Genomic DNA, 21,300 nt, shown 5'->3' on the forward strand with positions numbered 1-21,300 from the left:
GCTAACTTGAGCCCTTAATTGCCTTCACATAAAGTCCAACTTATTTTCTATGTCGCCTAGTTTTATCATTTCTGAGCAGCTTAAGCTAAGTCTAGAAACCATCCAAAATAGAGGTCCAAACGCCTCCTGGGCCATAGGCATGGGATGGGTAGTGCACGCATAGGGCACGGTTTAGAATCAACTAGTGCGCTTTAGGTAAAAACTTAAAGATAGTAATCGGGTAGCAAGAGATGATAGTCTGTGCCCGCTGAATAATACGAGTAACACCCCACCTCGAGGGAGTTACAAAGTATTATTTATGTTGCACGGGGTGATCCTTTAGGCTAAAAAACTTAGGACACCCATCTTGTCTTTAAACCAATTATCTGTGTTTACTCAAGGACTTTCTAATAATGATTTTTCAAATTTCTTGTTTTTCTCTCTGACTATTTGACTAATTCATATAATTCAAGTTCGACCGGGACCCATAGTTGTGGACCTCTAAGAGTGCCTAACACCTTCTCTTCAAGGTAATTTGAGCCCTTACCTGATCTTTGGTGACGCAAACTGGTTAAATTAGAGTTATTTGCAAATAGGTGCCCTAACGGACCTCAAACTCGTTAGGTGGCGACTCTCTCTTTTAACACCTTCCTTTAAAAGAGTTGTCATGTGTCGAAACCCGATTTCACGAGAAAGAACAGGCACGACATCCGTACCCAACCAGATATCACGGCGCGAATCTCGGCTCGTATCAGTGATTGGCGTAACGTAAGATTTATATCTTTTTTAGAATTGTACTTAGGGTAAAACTCTGCTACTATATAAAGGGGAAAGATTATTATTCATGAACACATTGTAATATGCATATCAAGGCAATATACTCTTATTTTCTCTATTATTCAAAGTTCTTACTTCCATTCATCAGTTCTTCATTATTGTGAGCCTGGGATCGAAGGCAGGCATTGCATTAAGCTTTTATTGAGTCCGGGATCACTCCCCTTAATTGTTTTGGCAATTTATTACATCCTTTATCTGTTTAATCTAACATTATTTATCATTTATATTGAATTAATCTGCATATCCTTAAAACCACATATAAATTTAATTGTTATCCGTTTCTGAGGGCAAACAGTTTGGCGCCCACCGTGGGGATAAGGATAATAGTGGTAATTTGATACAAATTTCCATAACACACTCTATATTATACTTTTTCTTTGAGCTTTTAATTTCAGGTCAAATTAAAAATGTCAAACTCCCAATCTGCCCATTTGGACGTTGATGCTAAGTCCGGCCACCATGGCGAGAACAACAACGCGGTGCCCAGCAACGAGGTGTCCCCTATTGACCCTAATAGAGTCCCAGTCACATGTCCGATCGATGCTAACTCACACGTGGCTATCGAAGAAAACTTGCCTACTGACCCCGAAAACAGAATTTGCAGGGGAGCCCAGTTGATAGGCCGGAGTACACACGATGGCTAAGGTGATGGGATCAACTTGCGGGTGATCTTTGAAATGTTACAGGCTCAACAGGTAATATAGCCTAGTTGCAGAACCAATGTCGTGCCCCCAACAGCGTTGAGCTCGAACCATCCCAAGAAAATACTCGCAGAAATGAATAGGTCACAGAAAGGCCGGGTGAAGCAGAACCCGGGACCAACCCCGAGATAATAAAGATACTTGAGGAACTAACAAAACGGGTGGAATCGGGAGAAAAGGAAATCGAAGCCAACGACCAAAAAGTAGAGACCTATAACTCCAGAGTCGATCAAATCCCAAGAGCACCATCGATACTGAAGGGCCTGGATTCCAAGAAATTTGTCCAAAAGCCTTTCCCTTCGAGTGCAGCTCCGAAGCCGATCCCAAAGAAGTTCTGTATGTCCGAAATTCTAAAATATAATGGAACAGCTGATCCAAATGAACATGTGACCTCCTACACGTGTGCTATCAAGGGGAACGACTTGGAAGATGATGAAATCGAATCCGTTTTGCTGAAAAAGTTCAGAGATACCTTGTCAAAAGGAGCTATGATATGGTATCACAACTTACCCCCTAGTTCTGTTGACTCATTTGCTATGCTTGCAGATGCCTTTGTAAAAGAGCACGCCAGGGCTATTAAGATCAATACCAAGAAGTCAGACCTTTTCAAAGTAAAGCAAAGAGATAACGAGATACTCAGGGAATTCGTGTCGAGGTTTCAAATGGAACGGATGGATCTTCCTCCAGTCGCGGACGATTGGGCCGTTCAGGCATTCACCCAAGGACTCAACCCCCAAATCTCATTGGCTTCACAGCAGTTGAAACAAAATTTTATAGAATACCCGGCGATAATTTAGTTCGACGTCCATAATATGTATCAATGAAAAATTAGGGTCGAAGATGATAAGCTCGGGCCCCCTTCCGGATCCGTTTATCCCATCAGAACTAGTGGCAAATCCAAAAAAGTCGTCGATCATGAACCAAGATTGAACAACCATACAATGAAGATCGAAGGGGTAATGGGTCCGGACGCAACCCCGCGAGGAGTGAAAGAAGTAGCGATCGAGGTCATAATAACTGGGGACTCATGAGAAAAAATGATTTCGACAAACCCATCGGGTCTAAGGAGAAACCAAGGTTATCGGAGTACAACTTCAGCATCGATGCTACCGGTATCATATCAGCCATCGTACTCATCAAAGATACTGCAATCCAACATGCCCAAAGGGACCCCAAGCTAATGTGTAAGTATCATGGCACTCACGGCCATAGAACTGAAGATTGCCGACAACTGAGAGAAGAAGTAGCCCGGTTATTCAATAACGGACACCTGAGAGAATTTCTGAGTGATCGAGCCAAAAGTCACTTCAGGAATAGGGACTCCAACAAGCAGATTGAGCAAGAGGAACCTCAGCACGTCATTAACGTGATCATTGGTGGAGTTGATGTCCCCCAAGGGCTGATGTTAAAGCGCACTAAGGTGTCCATTACAAGGGAAAAGCGGACTCGAGATTATGTACCGGAGGGAACCGTATCGTTCAAAGACGAGGACGCTGATGGTATCACGCAACCACGTAAGGATTCATTGGTAATATCTATACTCATAAATAAATCTCGAGTTAAGCGTGTGTTAATTGATCCAGGTAGGTCGGTCAATATCATCAGATCGAGTGTCGGGGAATAGCTGGGTCTACAAGACCAAATAGTACATGCAGTCCGAGTTTTAAACGTATTTAACATAGCATGAAAAACTACTAAATGGGAGATAACCCTGCCGATAAACACCACTGGAACCATTCAGGAAACGAAGTTCTATGTGATCGAAGGAGATATGAGATATAATGATCTATTCGGAAGGCCATGTATTCACAACATGAGGGTAGTACCCTCGACACTACACCAGGCATTAAAATTCCCCACACCGGGAGGGATCAAGACAGTTTATAGAGCACATCCGGCCGTAAAACAAATGTTTGCGGTCGATGAGGTGACCCCTATATCAAAGTACCCAAGTTCGGTTACGAGGAAAGAAACCAAATATCAATCATCGACACCGGCCCCGACCGAACCAGAGAAGCAGGAGACATGCGAGGATGATGATTAGGGAGTCCCTAGGTTGTTCATAGTCCCTGACGATTCCGATTCCACCAAGTCAACGGTTAAGTAGCTGGAGCAAGTCACATTGATCGAGCACTTGCCTGATCAGAAGGTATACCTGGGCATGGGGCTTACTCTCGAGCTCAGGAAGAAACTCATTGAATTCCTTATAGCTAACATAGATTGTTTCGCTTGGTCCCACCTTGATATGACAGGGATCCTTCCAGAAATAACCACTCACAAGCTGAGCTTACACCCAAAGTTCCACCCGGTTAAATAGAAGAGGAGGCCTCAGTCCAAAGTCAAGCACGCATTCATCTAAGACAAGGTATCCAAACTCCTTAAAATATGTTCCATTCGGGAAGTTAAGTACCCGGATTGGTTAGCAAACATAGTAGTAGTGCCTAAAAAGGAGATAAATTAAGAATGTATGTAGACTACAAAGACTTGAACAAGGCATGTCCTAAAAACTCATTTCCTTCGCCTAACATTGATCGCACGATCAATGCGGCGGTCGGTCACGAGATACTCAGCTTTCTCGATGCCTATTCTGGGTACAACCAGATCCAAATAGACTCGGGCGACCAAGAAAAGACTTCCTTCATCACTAAATATGGCACCTATTGTTATAGCGTAATGTCTTTTGGACTAAAGAACGTTGGTGCCACTTACCAACGCCTAGTAAACCGGATGTTCGAAGAACAAATAGGAAAATCAATGGAGGTTTACATTGACGACATGTTAGTTAAGTACCTATAAGCAGAGGACCATTTAAATATTTGCGGGAAACGTTCAACATACTGCAGAAATACAATATGAAGCTGGACCAGGAGAAATGCGCATTCGGGGTCGGGTCCGGGAAGTTCCTTGGATTCATAGTGTCCAACCGGGAATCGAGATCAATCCCGACAAAATCAAAGCTATAGAAGACATCACTGTAGTGGACAATGTCAAGGCCGTTCAAAGGTTAACCGGGCGTATGGCCGCCCTAGGTCGGTTCATATCAAGGTCCTCCGATAAGAGCCATCGGTTCTTCTCATTATTTAAAAAGAAGAATAACTTTTCGTGGACCCCGGAGTGCCAGCAAGCTTTGGAAGAACTCCAACAAGCAGATTGAGTAAGAGGAACCTCAGCACGTCATTAACGTGATCATTGGTGGAGTTGATGTCCCCCAAGGGCTGATGTTAAAGCGCACTAAGGTGTCCATTACAAGGGAAAAACGGACTCGAGATTACGTACCAGAGGGAACCGTATCGTTCAAAGACGAGGACGCTGATGGTATCATGCAACCACGTAAGGATTCATTGGTAATATCTATACTCATAAATAAATCTCGAGTTAAGCGTGTGTTAATTGATCCAGGTAGGTCGGCCAATATCATCAGATCGAGTGTCGGGGAATAGCTGGGTCTACAAGACCAAATAGTACATGCAGTCCGAGTTTTAAACGTATTTAACATAGCATGAAAAACTACTAAATGGGAGATAACCCTACCGATAAACACCGCTGGAACCATTCAGGAAACGAAGTTCTATGTGATCGAAGGAGATATGAGATATAATGATCTATTCGGAAGGCCATGTATTCACAACATGAGGGTAGTACCCTCGACACTACACCAGGCATTAAAATTCCCCACACCGGGAGGGATCAAGACAGTTTATAGAGCACATCCGGCCGTAAAACAAATGTTTGCGGTCGATGAGGTGACCCCTATATCAAAGTACCCAAGTTCGGTTACGAGGAAAGAAACCAAATATCAATCATCGACACCGGCCCCGACCGAACCAGAGAAGCAGGAGACATGCGAGGATGATGATTAGGGAGTCCCTAGGTTGTTCATAGCCCCTAACGATTCCGATTCCACCAAGTCAACGGTTAAGTAGCTGGAGCAAGTCACATTGATCGAGCACTTGCCTGATCAGAAGGTATACCTGGGCACGGGGCTAACTCTCGAGCTCAGGAAGAAACTCATTGAATTCCTTATAGCTAACATAGATTGTTTCGCTTGGTCCCACCTTGATATGACTGGGATCCTTCCAGAAATAACCACTCATAAGCTGAGCTTAGACCCAAAGTTCCACCCGGTTAAACAGAAGAGGAGGCCTCAGTCCAAAGTCAAGCATGCATTCATCTAAGACAAGGTATCCAAACTCCTTAAAATAGGTTCCATTCGGGAAGTTAAGTACCCGGATTGGTTAGCAAACGTAGTAGTAGTGCCTAAAAAGGAGATAAATTAAGAATGTATGTAGACTACAAAGACTTGAACAAGGTATGTCCTAAAAACTCGTTTCCTTTGCCTAACATTGATCGCACGATCAATGCGGCAGTCGGTCACGAGATACTCAGCTTTCTCGATGCCTATTCTGGGTACAACCAGATCCAAATAGACTCGGGCGACCAAGAAAAGACTTCCTTCATCACTAAATATGGCACCTATTGTTATAGCATAATGTCTTTTGGACTAAAGAACGTCGGTGCCACTTACCAACGCCTAGTAAACTGGATGTTCGAAGAACAAATAGGAAAATCAATGGAGGTTTACATTGACGACATGTTAGTTAAGTATCTATAAGAAGAGGACCATTTAAATATTTGCGGGAAACGTTCAACATACTACAGAAATACAATATGAAGCTGGACCAGGAGAAATGCACATTCGGGGTCGGGTCCGGGAAGTTCCTTGGATTCATAGTGTCCAACCGGGAATCGAGATCAATTCCGACAAAATCAAAGCTATAGAAGACATCACTGTAGTGGACAATGTCAAGGCCGTTCAAAGGTTAACCGGGCGTTTGGCCGCCCTGGGTCGGTTCATATCAAGGTCCTCCGATAAGAGCCATCGGTTCTTCTCATTATTGAAAAAGAAGAATAACTTTTCGTGGACCCCGGAGTGCCAGCAAGCTTTGGAAGAACTCAAACAGTAACTTTTGAGGTCACCTTTGCTTCATACTCCGAAGGCAGACGAGCAGTTGTACCTGTACTTAACGGTATCCGAGATAGCAGCAAGTGGAGTCTTAGTCCGGGAGGAGGAAGATACGCAATTTCCTATATATTATGTTAGTAGGACTCTAGACGAGGCCGAAATAACGTATCCTCACCTCGAGAAATTGGCGCTCGCTTTACTAAGCGCCTCGAGGAAGTTAAAGCCATATATTTAATGTCATCCCATATGTGTCGTAACTACTTACCCATTGAGGAACATAATGCGCAAACCAGAACTCTTGGGGTGGTTGGCCAAATGGGCAGTAGAAATTAGCGGGTACGATATCAGATATTGACCCCGAACCGCCATCAAATCTCATATTTTGGCAGACTTCGTGGCCGACTTCACGTCGGACTTAATACCCGAAGTTGAAAAGGAATTGTTGTTAACCTTGGGGACCTCCTCGGGGATTTGGACCCTCTTTACGGATGGTGCCTCGAACGCAAAATGGTCTGGACTCGGCATCATGTTGAAGTTGCCCACGGATAACGTAGTTAGGCAATCTATTAGAACTGTGAAATTGACTAACAATGAGGCCAAGTATGAGGCCATTATTACAGGTCTCGAATTGGCTAAGAGCCTGGGGGCCTAAGTGATCGAAGCTAAATGCGATTCCTTCCATGTGGTAAATCAAATCAATGGGACATTCGAAGTGAAAGAGGAACGAATGTGAAGATACTTGGGATAAACTACAAGTAATGCTACATCGATTCAAGGAATGGACTCTACAACACGTGTCACGGGATCTAAATAGCGAAGCTGATGCTCTGGCTAACTTGGGGTCATCGGTTGATGATGATGAGTTCAGCTCGGGAACAGTAGTAGAACTCATGAAATCGGTAGTGGAAGAAATCCATGCCGAGATAAACTCGACAAGTTTAACCTAGAACTGGAGAAACAAGTATATAGATTACTTGAGGACCGAGAAGCTTCCCTCGGATCCTAAATAATCAAGATCTCTTTGCACGAAGGCGGCCAGGTTTAGCCTGTCCGAAGATAGCACTTTGTTTAGAAGAACGATCGATGGCCCACTTGCCATACGTCTGGGACAGGGAGACACTGAATATGTTTTAAGGGAAGTTCACGAAAGCACTTGCGGGAACCATTCGGGGGCATAATCGTTGGTTCGTAAGATAATCAGAGCCGGCTATTACTTAATCGACATGGAGAAAGATGCAAAGTAGTTCGTGTGAAAATGCGACGGCTGTCAGAGGCACGCACCAATGATCCACCAACCCGGGGAGTTGCTACACTCAATCTTGTCGCCCTGGCCGTTCATGAAATGCGCAATGGACATCGTCGCTCCCCTACCATGGGCGCCCGGTAAGGATAAATTTATACTATTTATGACTGACTATTTCTCTAAATGGGTTGAAGCTCAAGCATTTGAGAAGGACCGGGAAAATGAAGTCATCGACTTCATTTAGGACCACATCATATGCCGGTTCGGTATACCGGTCGAGATAGTATGTGATAACGGGAAGCAGTTCATTGGCAGCAAAGTAAGCAAATTTTTCGAGGACCATAAGATCAAGAAGATCTTGTCAACACCCTATCACCCTAGTGGGAACGGGCAGGCGGGCTCGACGAACAAAATAATCCTTCAAAACCTTAAGAAAATGTTTTCTTATGCCAAAGGGAAATGGAAGGAAATCCTGCCCGAAGTCTTGTGGGCATATCGCACAACCTCAAAATCCAGTATCGGGGCCACCCCATTTTCGTTGGTCGACGGTGCCGAAGCACTAATACCGGTTGAGGTGGAAGAATCGAGCCTCAGGTTTCGGTATGCAATCGAAGAATCTAATGTCAAGGCTGTGAGAACGAGCCTAGAACTACTGGATGAGGGATGCGAGGCCACTCTAGTTCGGCTGGTCGCCCAAAAATAGCGGATAGAAAGATATTACAACCGAAGAGCCAACCTCCGACATTTCAACATCGGGGCCGTAGTATTAAGATGAGTAACACAGAACACCCGGAACCCGAACGAAGGGAAGATAGGACCAAATTGGGAAGGTCTGTATCGAGTCATTGGGATTACCGGTAAAGGTTCGTACAAATGAAAGAAAGTTTATACGAACCTTAAAACACAACTACTAAATAACTGGAACGTGACCCACTTAAAACGATACTACTGCTAAGGTATGCCATCATTCATTTTCTTTTATTTTGTCTAACACTTGCAGGCAACATCCGAAGGATAATGTAGCTGATTAGGCCTGAAAGCGCGTGTTGCACTCTTTTTCCCTTGAAACGGTTTTGTCCCAAATGGGGTTTCCGGCAAGGTTTTTAACGAGGCAATAATAAATTGTGCTAACTTAGAGTTGAAGACCGATTTTAAATTGGAGTCAATGGTCGCATCAATAGTATCAGAGTCCACTTGAAGATCGACCTCGAATACTGGGGGCCATCACCCTCGGGTCATGATTTTTAGAAAGGAAGGAAACTCTGTGCTCGAACAATCTAGGCTCGGTGGTTAGGATTCATTGTAAGGGCCAAACGGTCAAATAAACCGTGCCCGATTAGGTCACACCGGCCATAATACGAGCTTTTATATAATCTTGTACGTTATGTACATAAATGAAAGAAAGTTTATACTTTGCTAACAAATATTTTTTGCTTCTTAAAAGTATCGAGCCTAAGGGCTACTCCTACCCGAGAACTATCGAGCCCAATGGCCACCCCTATCCGATCTCAAAGGGCTACCCCCACTTGGAGACTACCGTCCTAGATAAGTTCAGATGTCTCGGGTTATTGAAACCCAGAGGCACAAAATCTATTAGGCAGTGCCCAAACCTAAATGGCTGCAGCCACCCTAAAAATGGTTCGGAGACGTCCGGCGACCGGAATCAAAACATAAGGCCTTCAATAAAATTCCAAACCTGTTCAAAGGTTACCCTTGGCAAAATTATAGTCTAAAAACATTTAAACAAGCATCTTGGGGAAAGCTTCCAGTCACTCCGAGGCCCCATAAGTTTCAAGCAAAACTTGCATCGAGGACAAGTCTTGTTCGGACCTCCGAAAAATAACTTATTACTACATTTTATTCCGTGCTAAGGCATTTGAAATCTTTGCAATTGTAAAAAGGATGCTAAAGGTAATAGACTTGAAAATTTCCAAAACGGAAAAAACTTTATATATATATATATATATATATATATTCCAGAATGTCTTTACAAAGGCCAATGAAAATGGCCTCAACAAAATAAATGTACAAGATGCAAAAATAAAGACAAAAGTTCCTAAGGCACCTACACCTGATCTTCACCAGAACCCTCCTTATCACTAGAGCCATCAGGGCCTTCTTCATCTTCTGGTTCGTCGGAGCCCTCAGAGACTTCTTCATCCTCGGGTTCAGCCAGCTTCTTGGCATCAAGCTCGAGCTTTTTCGCCTCCTCGATCTCGACTGACATGTCGAAGCCTCGGGCATGGATCTTTTCGAGGGTCTCCCTCCGACATTGTTGCCTCACGTACTCGGCAGTAGTTTTCAGGCGAGCTTCGGCTGCTTCGACATCAGCCCTAAACTGGGCCACCATCTCTTCCGCATCGGCCCTGGTTTCTTCCGACTTGGACCTCGTTATTTCAAGCTCCTTGCCAAGGCATCCCGTTCAGCAATGGTCGAGCCCAGTTGAGCTTAAAGGTCCTCGTTTTGTCGAGCTTGTGCATCGGCCTTCTCTTTTGCCACTCAAAGTTGAACTTCTACCAATGCCAGTTGTGCCTGGGCGGTCTCCTTCTCCGATGTCAGCCGGTCCATTTTTCCCTTCCAAACATCGGCCATGACTTGGACCTCATTCATTTTAGCTAGGAGTTGGTCGATCCGGTCAATCTTCTGCTGAATCTGCGAAGTTTGGTTGTTAGTCGCCATGGCTAAGTCTTCATTGCTAACTTCAAAAATCTTTACCTTTTTGACCAAGTCGGCATGCTCCTTCTTAGCCGCATCCGACTCGACTTGGAGATTATTGACGACCCCTTTGTGTTGCTCGCTGAGAAGCTTATACATGTCTTTTTTCTCGACAAGTTCCTTGACCTCAGCCTCGAGCTAGTTAACCTCGGTTGGGTATCAAAGAAATATTTCGTGATGGAGTACCGAGGCCTGCGAAAGGGTAAAAGAAACAAGACATGAGAAATATCAAGGACTAAGTCAAAGGTTGAAAGAGTGTAATGATACCATACCCGATTCAGTGCTTGTTGCGCCTCGATGAACATACACGGTACGTCCACCTTGTTCATTTTTGCCTGATCTTCTTTGGTCACCAGGCTGGCTCGCTACTCCCACGGGAGCAGAAAGAACTCGGGCATACTCTAAGACAGTTATGATTAACTTTTGGCATGAGTTTAGCCCCCCGACCTCTGAAGACGGATCCTTTCTTGACACTTCCAGATCGCCCAGCCCGGAAAAGTCTTCTAAGACAGACGAGTCCACGACGTCAAAAAAGGAATGAAGGGGATCGTCCACGCCATGAGCCCCTTCATTAGATTTCTCCTTCCTTTCTTGGGCTTCTTCGAGCATAGACTCGGTATAAGAGGGCGTCCCCGAGATATCAATTAAAATGGGCACTTCCTTCGGTACAGAAACGGCATCCTGAGAAGTTTCACCCCTGGGATTCGTGTTGGCTTTCTAAGTTGAAGGGGAGTCGGTCTCGCGAGTCTCCCCCTCAGATGCCTCCCAATCCCCGGTATAGGTGGTCGTCCTATGAGTTACGAAGATAGATTCCTCCTCCGGCTCGTCCCTAAGCCGAAGGAGGGAGTTGAAGGCAGGCACACGGGAGCTAGAGCCCCTCCTAGGCTTGCGGAGCACTAGCTTCTTCGATTTCTTTGCCTCGGAGCTCGGGGAGCTCGAGGACTTTCTTTTTCTTTTCTTCTTTTCTTCTTTCTCTCCGTGGAGGCAACGGAGGGATCAACGGTTGGGGGCACATCTTCGTCCCCTTCCGAAGGCCTATGTTCTGTGGTCTTAGGCAAACCTACAATGATAAAGAAGAGGGATTAGTGTAATATAAAATGGAGATGTAATGTTGGCTATTCGGGAAGAGACCTTACCATGAGAACGGGCTTCCCATTGGCCCTTTGAGAGTCCGTGCCACGTGCGCTCGAAGAAGGACATCTGAGTGCAGATGCCCTCGATCCATTCCTTTAACCGGGGGACCGCATTTGGAACCCGAGCAACAGCTGCACAACCACAAACATAAATGAGAAGATCGAAATAAAGAAGAAATTTTGATGAAGGAATTGCACTTATGAGACGCATTCCATTCCTCGGGGAATGACATGAATTTTGGGGGGATCAAATCCCCGGTCTTCACTCGGACAAAGCGTCCCTGCCAGCCATGGTCTCGGTCTTCGTCGATACTGAAGAAGGGGGCCTTGCTGGCCCGGTGTGTAAGCTTGATCAAACCCCTCGAAGCATCTGGGGACTGTATAATCGGAGCAGGTGGTTGATCGTGAACCGACAAGATTCGGTCTTGTTCACAAAGAAACGAAGGAGGGTAACGATCCTCCATAGTGATGGATGGATCTGCCCGAGGCGCACTTCGTACCTCTTGCAAACTTCCAGGACGATCGGGCCCACCGAGCCCAATGTGAAGGGATAAGTGTAAACACTTAAGTACCCATTCACATAGGTATTAACGACGTCTTTGGGCCCGGGGACTACCACATCCTTTCCTTCCCAACCGCAATCCTTACAAACTATGGGAAGAATGTACTCGGTCACCAAACATACATATCTCGAGAACCCTTCGCCTCAGGGCTATTTGCGCGAGAGATTCTCGACCTTGAAGTCGTCAGTAATCGAACAACCCCCGGGGATAAACGCCGACAAAGGAGGATCGGGGGCCGGTTCGCTAACAACCATGACAGGAGAAGCCGCTTCGAGGGACACCACCTCGGGGGTGACCGCTTCAGTACTAGCGGCCGGCTGGAAAGATGAAGAGGCAACTTGTTGAGGAACGATTTTCGATGTTTTGCTATTGTCATTTGAGAGAGTTTGAAAATTTGATGAATAAACAAGAAGCTTTGGAGAAATGGGTTTTGGAGATGAAGAACAGTGTATGAAGATTTGAAGAAGTTTTTGGTAGAAATCTGAAAATTGTTATAAAGATTGAAGAACAGGGATGAAGATTTGAAGATTTGATAAAGGTTTTGACAATGGTTAATGGCTCGAATATAGTGGTTTGATCGGAAAGAAGAAAAAGGAAAAAGGAAGGGGGCTTTTATAGGGAAACAGTCGATGCTTCGCATTCGGAGGCAACCTTCCGGTAAGCGACACATGTCCAAAGTCAGAACGACGCGATTGATGGGACGTTTTGGTTCCCCATCGTAACTTACGAATGAAGGAACCAGAGTCATCTATCGTTTCCTATCGTTTCGGCTAGCCTACTCTTTGACAAGCGAGGGGACTATCTGTATTTGGGTAAAACCAAGCCCGTCGCATGACTCGACTTCTCGGTGAGCCGAGCGGAGTGGGAAGATGACCGTTACGTATCAGAGTCAGAACGAAGAACCCCTCGTATCAGGGATCGGGCAAACACCTACCATCGGGGATATCGAAGCCATGTCCTTGAGGTTCGATTTAAGGGTTGAGACTTCGAAGAGCATCACCGAGCAGATGTACACGACTAACAAAGGGCTGTGATATCTGTACCTAATCGGATATCACGGCGCGAATCTCGGCTCGTATCAGTGATCGGCATAACAAAATATTTTTACCTTTTTTAGAATTGTACTTAGGGTAAAACTCTCCTACTATATAAATGGGAAGGATTATTATTCATAGATACATTGTAACATGCATATCAAGGTAATATACTCTTATTTTCTCTGTTATTTAAAGTTATTACTTCTATTCATTAGTTCTTCATTATTGTGAGCCCGGGATCGAAGGCGGGGCATTCCATTAAGCTGTTACTGAGTCTGGGATTACTCCCCTTAATTGGTTTGGCAATTTATTACATCCTTTATCTGTTTAATCTAACGTTATTTATCATTTGAATTGAATTAATCCGTATATCCTTAAAACCATATATAAATTCAATTGTTATCCGTTTCTGAGGGTAAACAGTTAGATTATTAATTCTTTGATTATTCGTTTCGTAATTATTGCTTATTTCAAAGTTGTTGAATATTATTGGAAGTTGAAGTTTGGTATTGTGGCACCATATTTGAAGTTAAATTTATTCAAATTCATATTATCATTATTATATGGTGAGGAAGAGAGTAAAATCACGAAGGGTGATGCCGTGTCATTGCATTTACATTATCATTATTACATGGCGAGGAAGAGAGTAAAAGCACGAAGGCTGATGCCATACCTTTTCATTTACATTATCATTATTACATAGTGAGAAAGAGCGTAAGAGTACCAAGGGTGATGTCGTGCCCTTTTATTTATTTTATTATTATATGGTGAGGACGAGAGTAAAAGCAGGAAGGGTAATATCATGCCATTATATTGATATTATTGCATGGTGAGGACGGGAGTAAAAGCACGAAGGGTGATGCCGTGCTATTTTCATATCATTGGTTTGACTGATTTTTTTCGGTTTTGGTGATTACTTGGTCATTTCGTGATTTCATACCTGTCGTAGTTGTTATATCTTACCCTTTTCGCATATCCCCCTCCCCCCCGAGTTGGTACGCTATCGTTCTCTGTTATTATTGCTGCTTTATATACACTTGTACATGTTTATTTACGTAGGTGTCTTGTCATAGCTTCGTCACTGCCTTATCGAGGTTAGGCTTGACACTTACGGAGTACATTGGATTAGCTGTACTCATACTATACTTCTGCACTTCTTATGCAGATACTGGTATTGGTCCCAGCAGTGCGTGAGGTGCATCAACTCGGATCATTGCATATGGAAACTCGAGATAGATCTGTTGGCGTCCGCAAACCTTGAAGTCCCCTTCCTTTTCCCACATTTACTGTTCATTTCTTTCGAAACAATTGTATTTATTTCAGACTTTGCTTGTAGACTTCTAGTTGCTCGTGTACTCGTGACTCCAGATTTATGGGAGTAGATATTATCACGTGATTTATATCAGTATTGTGTTAGACTGGGTTTCTATTTCTCGTTGTATATCACTATTGTGTTTTTAACTGTTAAAATTGGCTATTTAATTATTTCACATTGACTTGCCTAGCAAGTGGATATTAGGCGCTATCACGACCCCGAGGTTGGGATTCCGGGCCGTGACATTTTACATTGTTCAAATTATATGGAAAAACTTAACAAGCATAGTTTAATTAATTTTAAAGTCCCAAATATTTAAAAGATTATTAAATGACTATTTTATCTAATGCGAACTCTATTTTAAAGGATAAAAAAGGCGAACGATATTTCGATGGGGCCTTCGTGCTTTAAATATAGTACTAGTCTCTGTATACGAGTTATTGCACGTAAATTTTTAGTCAATTATATATATAGTGATAGAACAATAAATTATATTTTAAATAAATTATATACAAGAAGAAAGAGTCGTAGTGATGCAATTGACATGAAAAACAATATATAACAATTTTTTTAAATGCTGAAAATCAATGTTAGCACATTAACGTATACTTGATTTCAAAATGACTGAATTTTATCTGAACCGATAAAGATAACCAATTTAGCTAAGTTTACTATATGATACTTGCATTTTATTAATCTTGAATTATGAAATTTGTCTGTTTAGATTTGTCGAATGTCCAATTTATTTTCACAATCTCCACCCAAAGTCAAGCTAATATGATGCAATACGCCAGTCTTATGTTTAGAGTACGCACACAATTACTCTTGATAATAATAAACTAACAACTCATAATAAATCATAGACACCCGAATACCTATATACCATATTAGCCGATCAATCTCATAAAACTTCCGCATCTGTCACATAATATATATTCATTCAAAAGACCACATAATGGTTTATTTTCCTCTCAAAGTTTCAAGTATTGTAAACCTCTACCTGTCAGCTTTGCCTCTGGCTATATTCTAGATCAAGGAACTGAGAAAAAAAAATTTCAACTCCATACCATGAGATCTTCTCAAACACGATCGTGAGTTTTAACAAAGAGATAACAAACTTAAAATTGCAGTGATTAGAATTATGCCATGAAAATAAAAAACTCGAAGTTAGGTATCAACACATGGAAACAAACTATAAAACATAAAGCAAAATTGTTAGGTAAGATAGAATGTTATACAAAAAATGTGGAAACGAAACAGAGAGGATATCAGAGGTACACAGAGAGCAATCAGATGTCTTTTCTCGACTACACACAAAAAAAAAACGTCAAAAGTCTAATTTCAAAATATTAATCAATTCCAAACAAAGAGTTTTTATCTTCTAATGTTAAGTACATTTTAATACTAGCGTAACAATATTAACGTCAATCAAACATCTATAGACACAACATATATAGTAACAAACCAACATTAGCTTCAATCTAAATTTCTTAATTCTATAGAAACATAGAGACTATGCACATAAAATTTACCTTCACTATTCCACTCTTTTGATAAAATCTTGAGTAACCAATTTAGTTGATGTTGCTTTCTAGGCCTTGTTTCTTCATTGTCTGTATTCTGTACATATTGATTTCTCGCTACAGATCTTTAGACCCTTCTCATTGAGCTGCCTAATAGCAAATTTACTACAATAAAAATAATAGAAAATTCATATCACAAACCAATTCTGAGAATGCACAAAAAAGGTAGAATTAATAACTAATACTAACTGCATCGCCCCATATAATAAGCATGGATACATCCTAAATTTGTTACTACTTGTTATTATCAAATTTCTTTCAACGCTTCATGGCCTTGCTTCTTTAGCCGCCAACATGGGCTTCTTGCTTCAGCGAGTTATTTCTCTCCCTGTGGTTAAAGCTGGTACTATATATAGGAGTATTAAACTTAATATATGAAGATATAAGTGGTTTGTTGGTCATTGATCGCCAAGTTTCACTTGAACATCTAGTTCAAATAGAACAAGAAAAGGAAATCCAAAGTTTCAGTCGTAATTCAATCAAGTTTTTACCCATGCAAGCTTTAAAAGTGCATGTAATAGCTTCTCACGTTAGACTTTGACTTGGACACAATAATAGCTCTATATATATATATATATATATATATATATATATATATATATATATATATATATATATATTAGATAATCGTCATAGCATGTGCATATCAAATTAAAGTCCAAAAAGAATTTTATTTCATCAAATTTATACTAAATGAGTTGAAATCAAATTCCTAAATATTTGGTGATATTTTAGATATTGGTGCGGAACGTCAAATTAAAGTCCAAAAAAATAAATTAACTTTTAAAGGACATAAAAATCAGTCAATATTTAAGAGTTATTTTTGTCGTTCAACATTTAGCATAAAAGATTCGTACTTTTATAATAACTAGTCTCTATGTACGTACTTTGCACGTAAATCTTCAGTCAATTATTTACATAGAGGAGCAAAAAATTAAACTTAAGGAAAATTATATACGAGAAATACGTTTGTTTGAAGATATAGTCTTTTTTAATAAGTTTGATGTATCTTCAGTCCATTATTTGCTTTTTAAAATAAATTTTATTTTCTATTATATTTTTCAATTTTTAAACAATTATTTTTAACCAAAAGAAGCAATTTTTGAAGATATGGTCATAAGTCATTTAAACAATTCACCTCAATTTATACGATAAAAATTGAGTAATTACATATATGTATTATAACCTCTAGAGTTTTCATAGAGCAATTTAAATACAATAAGATTAAGATAAACTCAATCGTAATAAATAACATCACATTATCAACAAAACTCAAATACATTAGAAGACCAAAAAAAAAAAGACTATGTGTATAAAACCCTATCAATATTTTTGCATCGATTCAAAGAAATAAAAAATTAAACACAAAACTTACACTTCATAGACAAATTAAAAAGCTATACTTTTGTCATATTAATATGTCTATGTGTTGTCTTTTGACAAATAATTATCTCTTCTAGAACCCTGTACGTAAAACTTACACAAAGTAATATATATATATATATATATATATATATATATATATATATATTTTGGTCACGACCCGAAATTTTTACCTTCGGGACCGTGATGGCACCTAACATTTCACTTGCTAGGCAAGCCAACGTTAGAATAATCTTAACTATTTTTAAACAAATTAAATTAAACGGAAGACAATTACTAAAATAAAGTGCGGAAGACCATAAATACCGAATCATTAAAATACATCCCCGAATCTAGTCTCACAAATGTACGAGCTACTTGAATAATACAAATAAAGGTCTGAATAAAATTCAAGCTGTTTGAAAGATAGTACACAGCTAAGATAAGATAGAAGGAAACTTCAGAACTGCGGACGCTGTGCAGTTATACCTCAAGTCTCCTCTTGGTAGCTGAATCCGAGCAAGTCTATGGTACTCCGCTGGGACCAACTCCAAAATCTATACAAGAAGTGCAGAGTGTAGTATGAGTACAACCGACCCCATGTACTCCGTAAGTGTCGAGCCTAACTTCGACGAAGTAGTGACAAGGCTATGACAAGACACATACATAAACAACCTGTACAAGCATATACAAATACGAAGCAACAATAATACGTTAACAATTTATAAATTTGGGAAGGGACATGCGAAGGGGAATGATATGGAAATTTCAGCAGGAGGAGTGTCACGTAGCAGCCAATTAATTCATCAATAAAAAAATGAGCAGCTGATAATATAAAAATGGCACGGCACCACCCTTCGTGCTTTTACTCTCATTCTTCTCATAAATTTATAAATAAATAATAAGATTGGCATGGCGTCACCCTTCGTGCTTTAACTCTCTTTTGGCATGGCATCACCCTTCGTGCTTTAACTCTCTTCTAGCACGGCATCACCCTTCGTGCTTTTACTCTCAACCTCACCAAATAAATAAATAGAACGGTACGGCATCACCCTTCGTACTTTTACTCTCAGCCTCACCAAATAAATAAATAGAACGGTACGGCATCACCCTTCGTGCTTTTACTTTCAGCCTCACCAAATAAATAAATAGAACGGCACGGCATCACCCTTCGTGCATTAAACCTCTCATAATATATACGACATCACCCTTCGTGCATTAAACCTCTCATAATATTCACGGAATCACCCTTCGTGCTTTTACACTCTTCTTCACAAAATAAATAATGCATGCACAGCATCACCCTTCGTGCTTTATACTCCTCCTCACAAATCACAGAATCAACAACACCGGATAGATATGAGTATCATAAAGAAACCAGTATTTGACCCATAATCAATAGCACAATGTAACCTCAACCTTGAATCAATATTCGAAAGTTACCAAATCTCAGTGAAACCAGATATAAGTCACCCAACATTTTAAATAACCCGCTAAGCATGGATAGTAGAATTTAAGGCTACAAAATAGAGAAGAATAGAATTTCACTCGCATGCTATGACTCGACAACTATGCATAGATGCTCGTCACCTCACCTATACATCGTATTTAACAACCAAACACGTAGAAAATGAACACATAATACCTATTCCCTCAAGCCAAAGTTAGACACGATACTTACCTCGCTTTGAAGGCCACTTAATTCTCAATCACAGCTTTTCCTTTGGAATTCACCTCCAAACCACTCGTATCTATTCAAAAATGACTCCATAATATCAAACATTACTAAAGGAATCAACTTTAATGAATAATTACAGATTTTCCAAAATTTTCTCCAAAAAGTCAAAAATCGACCCCGGGCCTGCTTGGTCAAAACTCGAGGTTCGGACCAAAATCCATTTACCCATTCACCCCCGAGCCCAAATATGTAATTGGTTTTGGAATCCGACCTCAAATTGAGGTCTAAATCCCCAAATTTCCGAAATCCCTAGTTTCTACCATAACCCCTAATTCTACCATGAAAACTCTAGATTTTAGGTTGATAATTCAAGAATTGTAATGGGTAATTGAAAGAAAATGGTTTAGAATCACTTACCAACACTTTGGGAAAGAAATGACTCTTGAAAAATCGCCTCACACCGTTTGGTTTTTGAGAAAAATGAATTTTTGGCCAAATCCCGTGTTTGGATTCTATAAAGTGCTGGGCGACAGTGTTCATCGCGTTTGCGAGACAATGCTCGCGCTCGCGTGGGCTACCTTCCCTGGTCTTCGCGTTCGCGAGTCATTGTTCGCGTTCGCGATGAAGAAAAGGCTGACTCCCCCTCCCTAGTTCCTAACACTACGCGTTCGCGATGGGCTTGTCGCGTTCGCGAAGGGTAACGCCCCCATCGCTTCACGTTCGCGACCAAGCCTTCGCGTTCGCGAAGAAGAAATCCCGGCCTCATCAGTTTACAAATCGCGTTCGCGAGAGGACCTTCGCGAACGCGAAGAAGGATATGCCAGAACCCAGACTCTGCAGAAAAAAACCAGATTTTCAAAGTCCAAAATATCTCGTGGCCTATCCGAAACTCACTCGAGCTCTCGGGGCTCCAAACCAAGCATGCACGCAAGTCTAAAAACTTCATACGAACTTGCTCGCGCGATCAAAGTGCCAAAATAACACCTAGAACACCGAATTTAGCACCAAATCAAATAAAATTCTCAAGAACACTTTAAAATTACTATTTTCTCAACCGAAGGTCCGAATTACGTCAAATCAACTCCGTTGCTCACCAAATTTCACAGGCAAGTCTTAAATATCATAATGAACCTGCACCGGGCTCCGGAACCAAAATACGGACCCGGTACTCACAATGCCAAACATCAATCAATTCATAAAAATAATTAATTTTCAGACTTTTAATTTTCATTAAAATTTCATAACTCAAGCTAGGGACCTCCGAATTCGATTCCGGGCATACGCCCAGGTCCCATAATTCAATACAGACCCACCGGAAATGTCAAAATACGGATCCGTGCCCGTTTACCAAAAAGGTTGACCGAAGTCAACAAAAATTAACTTTTAAGGCAAAAATTCTTATTTTCATTAGTTTTCAACATAAAAGCTTTCCGGAAACATGCCCGGACTGCGTACGTAAATAGAGGAAGGTAAAAATGATATTTTTAAGGCTTAAGAGCGCAGATTCGAGTTCTAAAATATAAGATGACCTTTTGGGTCATCACATTCTCTACCTTTAAAACAACCGTGCATCCTCGAACGGACATAGAAAAGTACCTGGTGAAAAGGTGGGGATATCTACTCCGCATATCGGACTCGAACTCCCAAGTAGCTGCCTCAATAGGATGACCTCTCCACTGCACTCGAACTGAAGGGTAAATCTTTGATCTCAACTGGCGAACTTGCCGGGCTAAAATAGCCACCGGCTCCTCCTCGTAAGTCAAATCCTTGTCCAACTGGACAGAGCTGAAATCTAATAATGGGACACATCACCGTGATACTTTCGAAGCTTGGACACATGGAATACCAGATGAATAACAGCTAAACTAGGTGGCAACGCAAGCCTGTAAGCCACCTCTCCCACTCTCTCCAGAAACTCAAAAGGTCCGATATACCTAGGGCTCAACTTGTCCTTCTTCCCGAACCTCATTACACCTTTCATGGGTGATACCCGAAGTAACACTCTCTCTCCGACCATAAATGCAACATCACGAACTCTACGGTCGGCATAACTCTTCTGCCTAGACTGAGCTGTGCGAAGTCGATCCTGAATAATCTTGACCTTATCCTAGGCATCCTGTACTAAGTCTGTGCCCAACAACTGAGCCTCTCTCAGCTCGAACCACCCAACTAGCGACCGACACCACCTACC

At 41.5% G+C, this 21,300-nt stretch overlaps 1 protein-coding gene across 1 annotated transcript; it reads left to right on the forward strand.

Annotated features, from left to right (window-relative positions):
- The first annotated feature begins 1,855 nt into the window (after nucleotides 1-1,855).
- On the forward strand, nucleotides 1,856-2,314 carry LOC138897626 (uncharacterized). Its single transcript, XM_070183621.1, has one exon. It carries the CDS (start codon nucleotides 1,856-1,858, stop codon nucleotides 2,312-2,314), a length of 459 nt encoding a protein of 152 aa, XP_070039722.1.
- The last annotated feature ends 18,986 nt before the right edge of the window (nucleotides 2,315-21,300 follow it).

The sequence above is a fragment of the Nicotiana tomentosiformis genome, chromosome 8 (genome assembly GCF_000390325.3).
Source record: "Nicotiana tomentosiformis chromosome 8, ASM39032v3, whole genome shotgun sequence".
Lineage (NCBI taxonomy): Eukaryota > Viridiplantae > Streptophyta > Magnoliopsida > Solanales > Solanaceae > Nicotiana > Nicotiana tomentosiformis.

What these genes read in the sequence shown, in the direction of transcription:
- LOC138897626 (XM_070183621.1), top strand. Translation starts at nt 1,856, where the DNA reads ATGTCCGAAATTCTAAAATATAATGGAACAGCTGATCCAAATGAACAT.